Raw genomic sequence first — 12,953 nt, forward strand, 5'->3', positions numbered from 1 at the left:
GGTGGATCCTCAAAGAAGAAAGCAAAAGCTGTTTCCTGTGGATTCGTGACAGCAGCAGATTGACCTTTTGTATTCACTTGGTTCATCTGTCTGTCTCAGGTAACAACATATTAGCTTCTCTAATTTATATCCTCTTCATTCACCCTAAACATGGTAAAGGCAACAGAAAAATGAGATGCGTAGATTAGAATAAAATTTACTATTAAATAGATGCTAGTCACTGTAGTAAAATTATTATAAACGATTTTTAAAAAGCACTGTCAGCAAGCTATTTAACATATTTGTATATATCTTTCTATACTTTTTATATGTGTTTACAAACTATAGATCACACTGCTCATAGTTTTCTAATCTGCTTTTCTTACTCAATATACTGAACAACTTTCATGGCAAAAACTTCATCTGCATACAAAAGAAAAAAGGCTTCACAATCCATACTTAACGGTATTTTGTCCAGAAACGTTAGAAACCAATTAGGAAGTGTCTTAGTTTCCTAAGGCCACCATAACAAAGTACTACAAAGTGGATGGCCTTAAAAAACAGAACTTTGCCTAGGCTAGAAGTCAGCCATGTGGATTCCTTCTGTTGGCCTCTTGCCTAGTTTCTAGTGGTTGCTGGCAATCCTTGGCCTTCTTTTGATGCTTGTAGATACATCTGCCTCTGTTGTCACATGGTGCCCCTCCATCTCTCCCTTTTTGTAAGACCCCACTCAGAAGGAATTAGGACACAGACCAACCCTACTCTGGTATTACCTTGCTTGACCCAAATGATAAAAAGAAAAGCCCTATTTCCCCCAAACAAGGTTACATTCACAGGTACAGGGGCTAGGACTTCAGCATACCTTTTCTGGGGGGATACAATTTAATTCATAACAGGAAGGTTTTGTTTTTTGTTTTTTTGCGGGGGGATGGGGTGGGGTGGGGGTGCCCCTTGTATAATGCCAAAATTGGTAACAGTATCAAAGTATTCTGAGTATTTGCTAAAGATGAACATGGTAAAGAGTGAGAGCCCCCACCTTAACCATCCCATAACCTTAAAAGTGCTGGTTTTAAGACCAAGCAAAGGTTGCCTGCCGTCACTGCCCAGGTCTCTTGTCAGGGTCACGCCTGGCTGGCACCTCTGCTCGAGTTTTAAAGGGGCTTCTGGGATGTGCAGTGACCCAGTGGGTCCCAATGAAGCCTTCCCCACCGCAGGATATCTGAAGGGTAGTACTTAAACCTAGTAGGAATTTCGGTAGGGCACTGGAACCAGGGACAGGGTGGCCAGCATAGCGCCTGACGCTTAGGGGGTGGGCACCCTAAAAGCCCGCCTTCCAGGCAGGGCACTGAGCTGGGGAAGGCCACTGCTGGCACCGGGGTGAGTCCAGAGTCCCGCCTTGGCCACCCTCCTGCCCCTACCGCCGGGCTGGGCGGAGCTGCGGCCAAAGGTCTGCCAAGCGGACCCGGCAGGGAGGGGTGGCAGCGGGGTGGGGTGGCGGGTCTTTGTTGTCAAGTCCCTATGGAGATGGGGTTGTCTTGCCCCACCCTCTCCCGGGCTGCGGGGCCGGAGAACCTGCTCTCGCTTTTCACTACGCCAGGAAAGAGGAGACAGCCGCAGCGGGACCCAGCTTCTGACCACTTCCCGGAGGTAAAGACCTTGACTTCTTGGCGGCGCATCTTTTGCTTGGGGTCGGAGAGGGCACAGTGCCTAGGCCGGTTTAATTTCTCCACACGGTCTCAGGAGGACATCAAACAGCACTGAGGCAGTCCACTGGCCCTCCTTCTTGACCTTGGGAGACCTCAGCACCTCGGTTATTAACCCAAAAATTCCGAAGTGGCTCCAGAGGGAAACAAAAGCCATCTACGTGTAGGGGCAGATTTGAATTGGGCTCGGCAAGTAAATTCTTCTCTCCTCCAGACATTTGAGTTAGAAATGAAGTAAAGTTATTGAGCACTTTGGAAAACACTGATTTGCATAGGGCTCCGAACTGGATCACACTAGCTCCCTCCCTCCTCCTGCTGGTTCTCACCCTCTTCCAAAAATGTGTGTGTGTTGGGGAGGAGGGAGGAATGAAGGAGAAATTGAAGGAAGCCCCTTCAGATAAGGTTAGTGGTAAGGGTTAATATGTTAAGATGTGATGAATAGGACAAACCATTAACACAGGAGTCCTTACTAAATGTTTATCTTTTTTAAAAGTATGAATGCTGTGGTTTTTAATATATCTTGCCCTAAGTGTCAGAAGAGAATATCCTGACATCATCTGCATGAAAGTTCAGCCCATGCAATTGTATTCAAGCCCGTACAGCCTGTTCTGTGATAACTTGACATTTGTGCTCCTAAGGAACCTCAAAAATCGTGTTCTAAAAACAATTATTTTCAATTGTCTCATATGCATGCGCAAATTGGACAATGAATAAGGAAGGCCGAAGGGGAATTGATACATTTGAATTATGGAGTTGGCAAAGACAATTGAATATACCATGGACTGCCAGAAGAAAGAACAAATCTGTCTTGGAAGAAGTACAGCCAAAATGTTTCTCAGAAACAAGGATGGTGAAACTTCATCTCACATACTTCGGACATGTTATCAGGAGGGACCCATTGCTGGAGAAGGACATCATGCTTGGTAGAGGGTCAGCAAAAAAGAGGAAGACCCTCAATGGGATGGATTGACCCAGTGGCTTCAACAATAGGCTCAAGCATAACAATTGTGAGGATGGTGAAGGACCAGGCAGTGTTTCATTCTGTTGTACATAGGGGTCGCTGTGAGTCAGAACCTACTTGATGGCACCTAACAACAACAACAACAACAACAGGCACTGGCAATTGTCCAGCCATCTTGCCCCTTAATCAGGCTTCGGTTGTCACACAACAGTTTTTTTTTTTTCTTTAAGCATACAGGTACAATGTCAATTGCTGAGGTCCTCATCATTATCCCAGTTGTAAAGGATAATCAGTGACTAAATAGAAATTGTATTTTCAAATTAGTCCATAGCAATCATATATCCAATTCAAGTTACACTCACACTTTAGGGAAAATACCAGTATAATTTTAAACTTATTAGTCAATTGCTACCAGTGTGACCTTAGACAATTCTCTTACCTTGTTTTTCTCTTCTGTAATCTAAATCCTAAGGTGAATGAGAGGACTAAGTTAGCTAGCATATAGGAAAGAGACTTATTAGCATAGTGCCAGGGAGAGCGGCCTCTCAAACAGAAATTAAAATGTTAAATACAGTATATATTACATGTCCTCCTCCCCATTTTGGTTTCGTTACTTACTAGGTTTGTTGAATCCAGTTACAAATGGCAAGAGCCACAGATGGGGGTCTCCTTTTTCCCTTCTTGCAACAAACTTTAGAAACATTTAGAGCCTTTTCTTTTTTTTTTTTTAATAGAACATTACCCTAGTTTGTATCATGCACACTGGAGTTTCAATTCCAAGTCAAGCACAGGGCTGCAGTAAGTGAGGCAGTAGCTGGACCTTTACTTCCCCAATAGTGACATCCTATTTTGTATTACAACAAGGTAATTCCTAAATGATCACAGAACAACTTCATGGCGTGGTATTTTGGCTTTTGGAAAATGATGCGTATCAGATGAAAAAAGGATGAGAATTTGATTTTATACATTTTAATTTTGAGTCACTCTTGGTATTAGAAGATATCGATGACTTCCAGCGCCAGCAAACACCTCCATGGTGACAGACCCTGAGGCAGAGGACCCAGCTATTATGGGTTAAATTGTGTCCCTCCAAAAGTTATGTTGAGTCCTAATGCTTATACCTATAATTATGGCCCCATTTGGAAATGCGGACTTTCTTTTGTTATGCTATTGAAATCATACTAGAGTTGGGGTGTCTTGTGAAAAGAGCAAAATAGACACAGACAAACAGAAGCGGAAGAGACTATGTGAGGAACTGTCTAAAGGCCAAAGAATGCCCGGGACTGCCAGTAAGGAAAGGTCATTTTCCAGAGCTGTTGCCCTGATTTGGATTTCTAGCCTCCCAAACTGTGGGACAATAAATTTCTGTTCTTTAAAACTACCCAATTTGTAGTGTTTTTGTTATGGTGGCCCTAAAAAACTAAGACATCTGTTCAGCCATGCCTAGATTCCTGGCTCACAGAATCTGTGAGATAACGTTTGTTGTTTTACACTACTGTTTTCACATAATTTGTTACACAGCAATAAATAACTAATACACACTGCGATAGGCTCCACATAGCAAAGATCGAGGGAAATGCTGCATATTATTTCCCCCGCTAGGAGATTCAACGTAAACGTTAGTGTACAAATGTTTGAAAATTTTCCACAAAATAGAAACATGTTTAATTTTGTTCAGTCAATCATTTCCAAAGCATATTTAACCACAAATCTGGATTTTCTGGGGAAACACCTATTTATATTTTAGACAGATAGCTGCCATTGAGTCAACTCCAACTCTTGACGACCTCATGTACAGCACAACGAAAAGATGCCTGGCCCTGCGTCATCCTCACTATCACTGTCATGTTCAAGTTCTTCGCTGTGGTGGTTGTACCAGTCCAGCTCACCAAGGCTCTCCCTCACTCTTGCTGGCCCTCTGCTTTGTCAAACGTGATGTCCTCCTCCAGCAGTTGGTCCCTCCTGCTGAAATGTCTAAACCAAGTGGTCAGACGATGCTGTTTTGTGACCCATAATGTTTTCACTGGCTAATTTTTACAGGTAGACCACCAGGCCTTTCTTCCTAGTCTGTCTTAGTCTGAAAGCTCAGCTGAAACTTGTCCACCGTGGGTGACCCTCCTAATATGTGAAGTTGCATCATAGCAACACGCAATCTACCACAGAACAAAAAAGTGACAGATGGGTCCTTTATAGGACTCCTATTTGGAATAAGAAATCATTCCCTTTAAAATGGTAATTGCCAGCAGACACTTCTCCCTGGGCTGAGTAGCTAATCAGCCAATTTGATATCTTAGGTAATGGAAATAATCCTGTGGAAATGATGTAGTTATATGATCTACTGTGCTCATATATTTAAGCCCGCCAGCAGTGACAGCTACTTTTCTTTCTGTAATGTTCAGCTCATTGTGTAACTCAGTAATCCCTTAACACAGAGGAAAATAACAATCTTGGAACTTGCTAAATAAAAATCCCTTATGTTGGCTTTTGGAGAGATTTCATATAACAACAGCTGGGCATCTTATGAAACTAAGGATTTGTTTTGATTTAATGTTGATTCAGAAGGAGATACTTAATTTCTCACATTGCCACAAAGTTTTTATCTGAACAACCCATTATCATACTGCACTTTCCCAAGATACATCATGGACTTGCTTTATACGTGAAGAACCTGAGGTTCAGATATTAAATTACTTGTAACATTTCTATTCTGGAGGGACGGAGCAGAGATTCAAATTCGATAACTATGTCATGCTACCTTTCTATCATATTTCTAAAAATGTTTATGTACATGTTTTCCCAATATAATCATTTTAAAAACATGCTTCTCAAGAGAAGGTCCTGGATAGAATGGGAAAAAAATGTAGAACAAAACACAAATTCCTAAAAAAGGCCAGACTTACTGGACTGATGGAGACTAGAGGAACCCCCCAGAATATCACCCTAAGACACCCTTTTAACATGGAACTAAAGCCACTCCCAGAGGTCTCCTTTCAGCCAAATAATAGACTGGCTTATGAAATAAACGATATCATCCATGAGGAATGTGCTCCCTTAAACAAACGATGATAGGAGACAAAATGGTCAATGTTTATCCAACAGCAAAGGTGAAAAGGCAAGGAAGGGCAGGGAAGCTAGATAAATGGGAACAGACCAAACAGGATGGAAACAATGAGAATGCTGACACATTGCAAAAATCATAGCCAATCTCATGGAAACAATTAGTACAAAAATTGTTAAATGGAACCTAATGTGCTGTGTAAACTTTTACCTAAAACATATTTAAAAAAATTAAAAATATGCTTCTATCTCACTGAATGTAATATGAGTAGAAGCACTAGAGATATTTTTGTCTTATTCTCGAATTCTTCTGACTCTCCGGTAAAGTTTTCTTCAGCTACTCAAGGCCACATGGTTATCTTCTTTGAATTTATAGCCACACGTGGTTGGAAGAAACCTGAGAAATTTTTGATGCTTGAATCCCAGCTAGAATATCACTGAGAAGTGGTTATCCAACTTGTGTTTTAATATCTTTAGTAATGAATGAGACCTCCTGAGAGAGATAAAGCTGCTGACATGATGTGTTTTTCCACTTAGATTGAGCCAAAATCTGCCTCTGACCTCACTCATTGTTCTTAGTTTCATCTTCTGGGGATTCACAAACCATGTGTAATTGATTTTATATATGAGAAAAGCCTTCATATAGTTGATGTGTTTGTGTATATAGTGTGAGAAAGGGGTCCAACTTCTTTTTTGAACAGATAATCTGTTTTATATAAATGGAAAAGTCCATTCTGTCCCCACTGATCTGCCATCCATCAAGTGTCTATGTATTTTGGAACTTCTGTTTCACTGGTTTATTTGTCTGTCTCCATTCTAATACCATTATCCTTTTTGAATCCCTTTCTGGATTCAAAAAGGATAATGGTATTATAGAATTCTTACTGCTGTATTCATAAGCAATGTTCTTGTAATTTTCCTTCCTTGTACTCTCCTGAGTTTAGTTATCAACGTTATACTAAGTTCATGAGATGGATCAAGAATTTTAGTAGATTGTATCTTTACAAATATTCCATTCCTCTGTTTGAGGTGGGATTATAGTTTTCTATCCTGTCGAGCTCAGGCATGGCAATATGACATACTTTGGCCAATGAATGTGAGAAGAAGTGACATGTGTCGTTTCCAGGTATAAATTTAAAGAGTCAGCATATGATTCTTCTTGGTCATTTTTCCATGCTTCTAAGAGCATAGAAGTCTGTGTTTATATGGAGTCTCCATTAACCTAGCCCCCCACCTAACTATGAAAAGCAGAGCCCACTTGTCAATCTTCAATGGTCACACATAACTCGCTATAAATAGACTTTGTTGTTTGAAGTTCCTGCTTTTTTTTTTTTTTTCCTGATTGCTAACATAGCATAACCTAGCTGATATAGAAATTGGTTCCAGGAGTGGAGTGCTGTCATAAAAACAGCAATGCGTTCTAAATTATATGGCATCGAAGTCTAGTCTTGTAGCATGAAACTGTCATTGGACACTTGGAAAGATGCAACTCATGTTATGTAGTGGGAAAAAACACTGTAAAACTGTAATCTATAATAACTTGAAGTTCAGATCATGTGTCTAATGAGTTTGTGCTTTAGGCAAAGAGGTAAAAAAGGTGTTATTGGGATGAGCTTATCAGTACTGGCTGCATTTACCAAGATATTACAAGAATAGAGGAGCTCAGAAAATATTTGACTGGTTTGCAAGCAGGAATGAAAAGGAACTTAGAGAGCTCTCAAACTCAGGGACTTGCAAGGTTGGAAGATACAACTGATTCACATCATCACCTAGTTAAAAAAAAAAAAAACTGAGAAGAACTTTGAGCAACAAATCTGCCTAAAACCCTTTCAAGGTCGGATTATTTTCTGCTTTGAATTTTTTTTTGGGGGTGGGGGTGGGGGATACCATATGCTTTCATTAACGGAAGCATGCTGAGTCATGGAGTATGTTTAAATTTTTAGTTGGAAATATGGATTTGAGAAATATTATCTGGAACTACATGGTTACCACAGAATATTTAAGGTTCTTGAACCCTATAATTAGTGGTTGCCCATCTTTACCACTGGCCCTTGGTTGCTGATGTTTTTCATGGTACCTTCCATTAGGTTACATGGGGAACCTCTGGTTTTCCAAATATGACAGAACAAAACAAAACCAAACCCACCAGGGCTCCCTAACTATCACGCAGAAACCATAAATATGCTTACAAGGCTTATTTAAGGATACAAAAGCCAAGAGACAAGATTTTTACCCAATCACACTTCCTGGTTGCACTGACTTACTTGCAAGTCTCATACCCCAGCTACTTTGCTTCAACTAACATTTCTTTCACCTTTTTCCATTACAAAAGTCCCCACTGGAGGGCAGCAAATACTTTCAGTGGTATAAGTATACTACCAAAAAACCTGAGAGCTGGAAAAAGTGAGTGGTACACCATAGATACCATGGACCATGTTAAAATTCTCTTTAGTGGCAAGGGCCAAGTCAAGAGTATGGCTATGTCGCCATTGTTAGAATTTCTGAATGGAATAAAGTGGCACCCCAGAAAATATTTTACTTGGAAAAGTAACTCAGGAAAAGAAGACTTAGGGTGTGGCTCTTCCTAAGTAAGCCTGATAGGTTCAAAACACCTGCAATTAAATTCAGAGAGAGAGAAAAAAAAAATCTCTAAACAACTGTGGCACATAGAACTGCCTGTGACAAAATAAATAATTTGAAATAGATCTTGAGATTATTTTGCCAAAAGAATCACCAACATGGACTAAAACAAACTGTACTTGTTTGAAATGAAATTTATCATTGGGCCCCAGCCTTCTGCAGCAGGATTTCAGAATTACTATAAACTAGCTCTTCTATATGTCTCTTGTTCTTCTCCTTTACAGCTGGGAATATTTATTGCAGTTATCCTTTCCCTGTTCCAGCATTATATATAGGTATATATATAGTATGTCACTATTAGTCTGAATTGACTCAATGGCACTGGGTTTGGTTTTTGGATATAGTATGTAACAACAAGCACCTTCTAGTTCATAGGTCTTTGGATCAAGAGGAACTATATCTGGACCTATAGAAACCATTGTGACTCATTCTTATCTTCTGGAATCTGAGTTCAAAATATTGATTAGATGTAACTTTGGGGTTGTCTCCCTTAGGGAGTGTATTCTGCATGTGGGAGAGCAAGGGAATTGACCCAAAAGGTGAATTGTGATAGACTGTATTCCTGTTTATGTGCTTGTATAATTCCCTTTAGCATGGGCTGGACCTAGTGACTTGCTTCTATCTGATAAAATATAGTAAAAGTGATGGGATGTCACTTCTGAGACTGAATTATAAAAATACTGTGGCTTCCCTATAGTGTACCCTCCCTTGCTTTCTCACTTGCTCACTCTGATGAAAGCCAGTAGCTATGTGTAAGCTGTCCTGTGGAGAGGATCACATGGCAAAGAAATGAGGGAGCTCTCCATCCACCAGCTACTGAGAACTGAGGCCCTGAATCCAACAGCCCGTGAGGAATTGAGTCCTGCCAACAACCATGGGAATGAGTTTCAGAGCCTTCAGATAAGACTGCAGTCCTGACCAGCACCTTGATTCTGCCTTCTGAGAGACCTTGAGGCAGAGGTACATCTACGCTGCATCTGAACTCCTGATTCTCAGAAGCTTTGAGATAATAAATGTTTGTTATTTTGCACTACTAAATTTTGGGGCAATTTGTTATGCAGCGATATTTAACTAATAAAACCAAAACCAAGCCAGTTGTCATCAAGTCTATTCCAATCCTTGAAGACCCCATGTGCTACAGAGTAGAACTGCTCCATAGATTTTTCAAGGCTGTGACTTTTCGGAAGCAGATCACCAGGCCTTTCCTCCAAGGCACCTTTGGGTGTGTTTGAACTGCCAACCTTTTTGTTAGTAGTCAAGCACTTAACTGTGCCATTTAGGGATTCTGAAGATAACTAACACATTAGCCTAATTTTTCCTTACATCCTCTGACTTGTGTCCCCAAAAGATAGGCAGGGTGGAATAAGAAGTTTCTTCAAGCACTTCAGATTCTTGCTTTCTGGGGAATGAAAAAGTTAGTCTTCCTGGCTGATAAAAAATAACACCAATTCCTTAGTCATTAATAGCACTTCCTGAAATTTTTCTTTTTGCCCCCATTTTCCTAGTAAAGTAAAAGCAACTCTGATTTGGATTCAGATTTGGACGAGGGCAGGATACTTACAATAATTTGCCATTCATGAACTTCCTGTGTGTATTTGTATGGATTATCTTTCATGAACCTATATATGTTGTTGTATGCCATTGAATTGATTCCAACTCATAGCTACCCTATAGAGCAGAGTAGAACAGCCCCTTAGGGTTTCCTAGGCTGTAATCTTTATAGGAGCAGATTGCCAGATCTTTTCTCCTATGGAGTGGCTGGTGGATTCGAACCACAGACCTTTTGGTTAGCAGCCAAGCACTTAACCATTGCACTACCAGGCCTTCTTTGAAATATATGAATTCTAAAAATGAATTGATGTAATTCCTGTAAGGACAACATTAATATATTGGCTGTTTCCAGGTGACCTTAAATATCTATTGAAATGAACCAGTAGTTTCTGAGACTGAAAGAAAATCATTTGCTGAGATGTCATTTGGGGAGTCTCCCGGGAAAACCCTGGAAATGGAGAGCTTCCACACAAGATTCAGTGCCTGGACACCTTTTAGCAACAAGTCATTAAATAGACAGGTGAGTTATACACTCTAGAATAAGACAAATTTAACTTATATGTTTAATTTTACTCTGATCTAGAGGGTCTCATGTTGCCATATTTTAAAAAAATTCTCTAAAGAATTTCATTTTTGACTCTGTTTCTTTAAGCAAAAATAAACCTAGATTTGTCTGCCTCAAAGACAGTCTCTTCTCACTCAACTCCTACTTTACAAGAGGCTCACAACCTGTCACTCCTTTCACTCTATATCCCCAGGATCAAAATGGAGACCTGCAGGACACACACTGGGTTGCTGTGATGGGGGAGGAGAGAAGAGAAACGTGCTTTTGGTGGTGGTGGTTGGGAGGGAATATTAAGGTATATTTCTCAGTGTGCTTCCTTCATCCTCTCTTCCCTCTTAAGCCAACTGTACGGTTCCATGTGGCCTGAGGGTGTCCCCTCCTTTGAAAAATAATGCAGGAAGTGGTCATTGAATGGCATAGGGCAGTTCTGCCAGACCTTAATGGAGAAGGTCAGCTGGGTCCTTAGAGTTCACATGTAGTTCAGGCCTGTTCACAAAGGAAGGAGACTAGCCAGGGCTGGGGCTAAAGCCTGACCTGGTAATAAATGCATTGAGCTTGTGTATGTTCATTTGAGCAAAGCTGGACTGAAATGCAGGTTTGGGGGGATGCAGGTTGTTGGTGTTTGTCTTTTCTGAGACACAATTACAATGGCTACTTAGCAATATTTATGGACTTTCAGTTGGGCAAGTTCTATGAAGATTCAGGGCTGTGGGTTAGTAAAATAATAACCTACCTCAAATGGTCCTGTTTTCACAATGAAATGAACGTAGCCTGTATGTGTTTTCAAGATTAAATGTATGGAATATGTATTTCCCCAGGCCACATTAAGTAGAAACAAGAGCCAGGAATCATTACCTCTTTGTTTTCCGGAGAGGGCCCTCTGTAATTACATCCCCTGACAACCTTTCCCACCAGCCCACCCAACAAGCCCAGGCACGTCTGTATCCCAGGATAAAAACAGTTTAAGTTGACGCAGAGACCCCCACTACATATGTGAAAGTGCTTTGTTAACTTAACGTGCTATGCAAACATTAGCTGTCAGATTGTTAGCAGATTGCCTCAGGATTGCTTAGCAACTAGGACTATATTGCACTGTATAGCAAAATGTTTTTTGTTCTTATAGCTCTTTCAGGAAAGAGTTGCCCTTATAAGTCATTGGTTTGACCTCTGGACTAACAAGCAACGCCGAGAATTCTTATTCACGATTTTTTTACGATGCACTAAGTCACAATTAAGGTAAAAGTAGCCTGATGACACAGTTATCATTGTTTCCTAAAGAAAATAAAATTCAGTAAAATGCTACATAACATTTAAGGGTTTTTCCTCCCTAGGAAAAAAAATTAAGCGATTGGTATTTTAAAGTCTACAGTCAGGCTCTTCAAGTGCTGCTTCTTCCTTGGGGGTGAAATGAAGCTTTGGGGGTCTTTAACACCTCCATGCCACGGAGGGCTTTTTAGCTTTTGCAAAAACTTGTAAATTGCTTTAGCCACTGAATTTTTAATATTCTGTTAGTACAGTCCATTCTCCTTGGAACTACCAGACAGACACTATATCCCAAATGGATGTCTGGTACATACCGTAAGTGTTCCATAAATATTCGTTAAATGAATGGCTAGATCTGAAAATACATGAGAAGTGATGCTGCCAACACATTTAGGAATATGGGCGAGACTTGTATAACAGTGGTCCATGATTGTGGATAGGTCCTTGCTCTAATCCTTCTTGTTGCCACTTGTGGTTATGCTTGTAATTTACTTTGAAACACTTCAGCACAGACAGTGTGACATTTGACTGTGTTAGCTGAAATTATACCTAGAGGCAGACAGTACCCTGATCAGGAATTTATACTCCAAAGTATTATTTAGCACAATATTGGAAAGGTCATAGTATCTTCATTATCACCACTTTACTAATAAAACCAAAACCAAACTCATTGCCATTGAGTCGATTCCTATTCATAATGACCCTGTAGGATAGAGTAGAACTGCCCCATAGGATTTCCAAGGAGTGGCTAGTGGATTCGAACTGCCCTCCTTTTGGTTAGTAGCCGAGCTCTTAACTACTGCGCAACTGGGGTTCCACTTTACTAATAACATAGGAAATATCAGAAATTAGTTGTTATCAGAGCAATCAGTGACTTGTTAACTAGTCAGATGAATGTTAGAAATAGGCTGTCTTTGGTAAAATTAAAAAAGTATTCAAGATGTCTGGGTTGGCAAAAATATTCTAGAGAACTCTCTGGCATGCCTATACCTTATAGAAGAATTCAGCCAAGGCTGTAGCAGGTGCCTCTCAGGATAGTGCTGTAGGCTTCATCTCCAAATAAACAACCTTGTGTCAGACTGGAAGACTCCTGGTAGCCTGAGGTCAACAACAAAGACAACAGAATTCTGTTTCTGGACTATCATTTGAATTGAATGAAACTTTGACCCAAAAGGCAGAGAGCTGGGACTTTACTAAGCCTACAGAGAAGACTGCATGGAGTGATTTGGGATTA

The 12,953-nt window shown here is 40.4% G+C and overlaps 1 protein-coding gene across 1 annotated transcript in view; it reads left to right on the forward strand.

Moving 5' to 3' along the window:
- Positions 1-9,930: 9,930 nt before the first annotated feature.
- ECT2L (epithelial cell transforming 2 like) overlaps positions 9,931-12,953 on the forward strand; it is a 71,296-nt gene continuing 68,273 nt past the window's right edge. The window contains exons 1-2 of the mRNA XM_003403985.4: positions 9,931-10,411; positions 11,580-11,692. Of these exons, the coding sequence (XP_003404033.2) occupies positions 10,310-10,411; positions 11,580-11,692 (215 nt within the window). The 5' untranslated portion in view covers positions 9,931-10,309. The remainder of the gene's footprint in view (positions 10,412-11,579; positions 11,693-12,953) is intronic.

This window comes from Loxodonta africana, chromosome 1, assembly GCF_030014295.1.
Source record: "Loxodonta africana isolate mLoxAfr1 chromosome 1, mLoxAfr1.hap2, whole genome shotgun sequence".
In the NCBI taxonomy this organism is placed as follows: domain Eukaryota; kingdom Metazoa; phylum Chordata; class Mammalia; order Proboscidea; family Elephantidae; genus Loxodonta; species Loxodonta africana.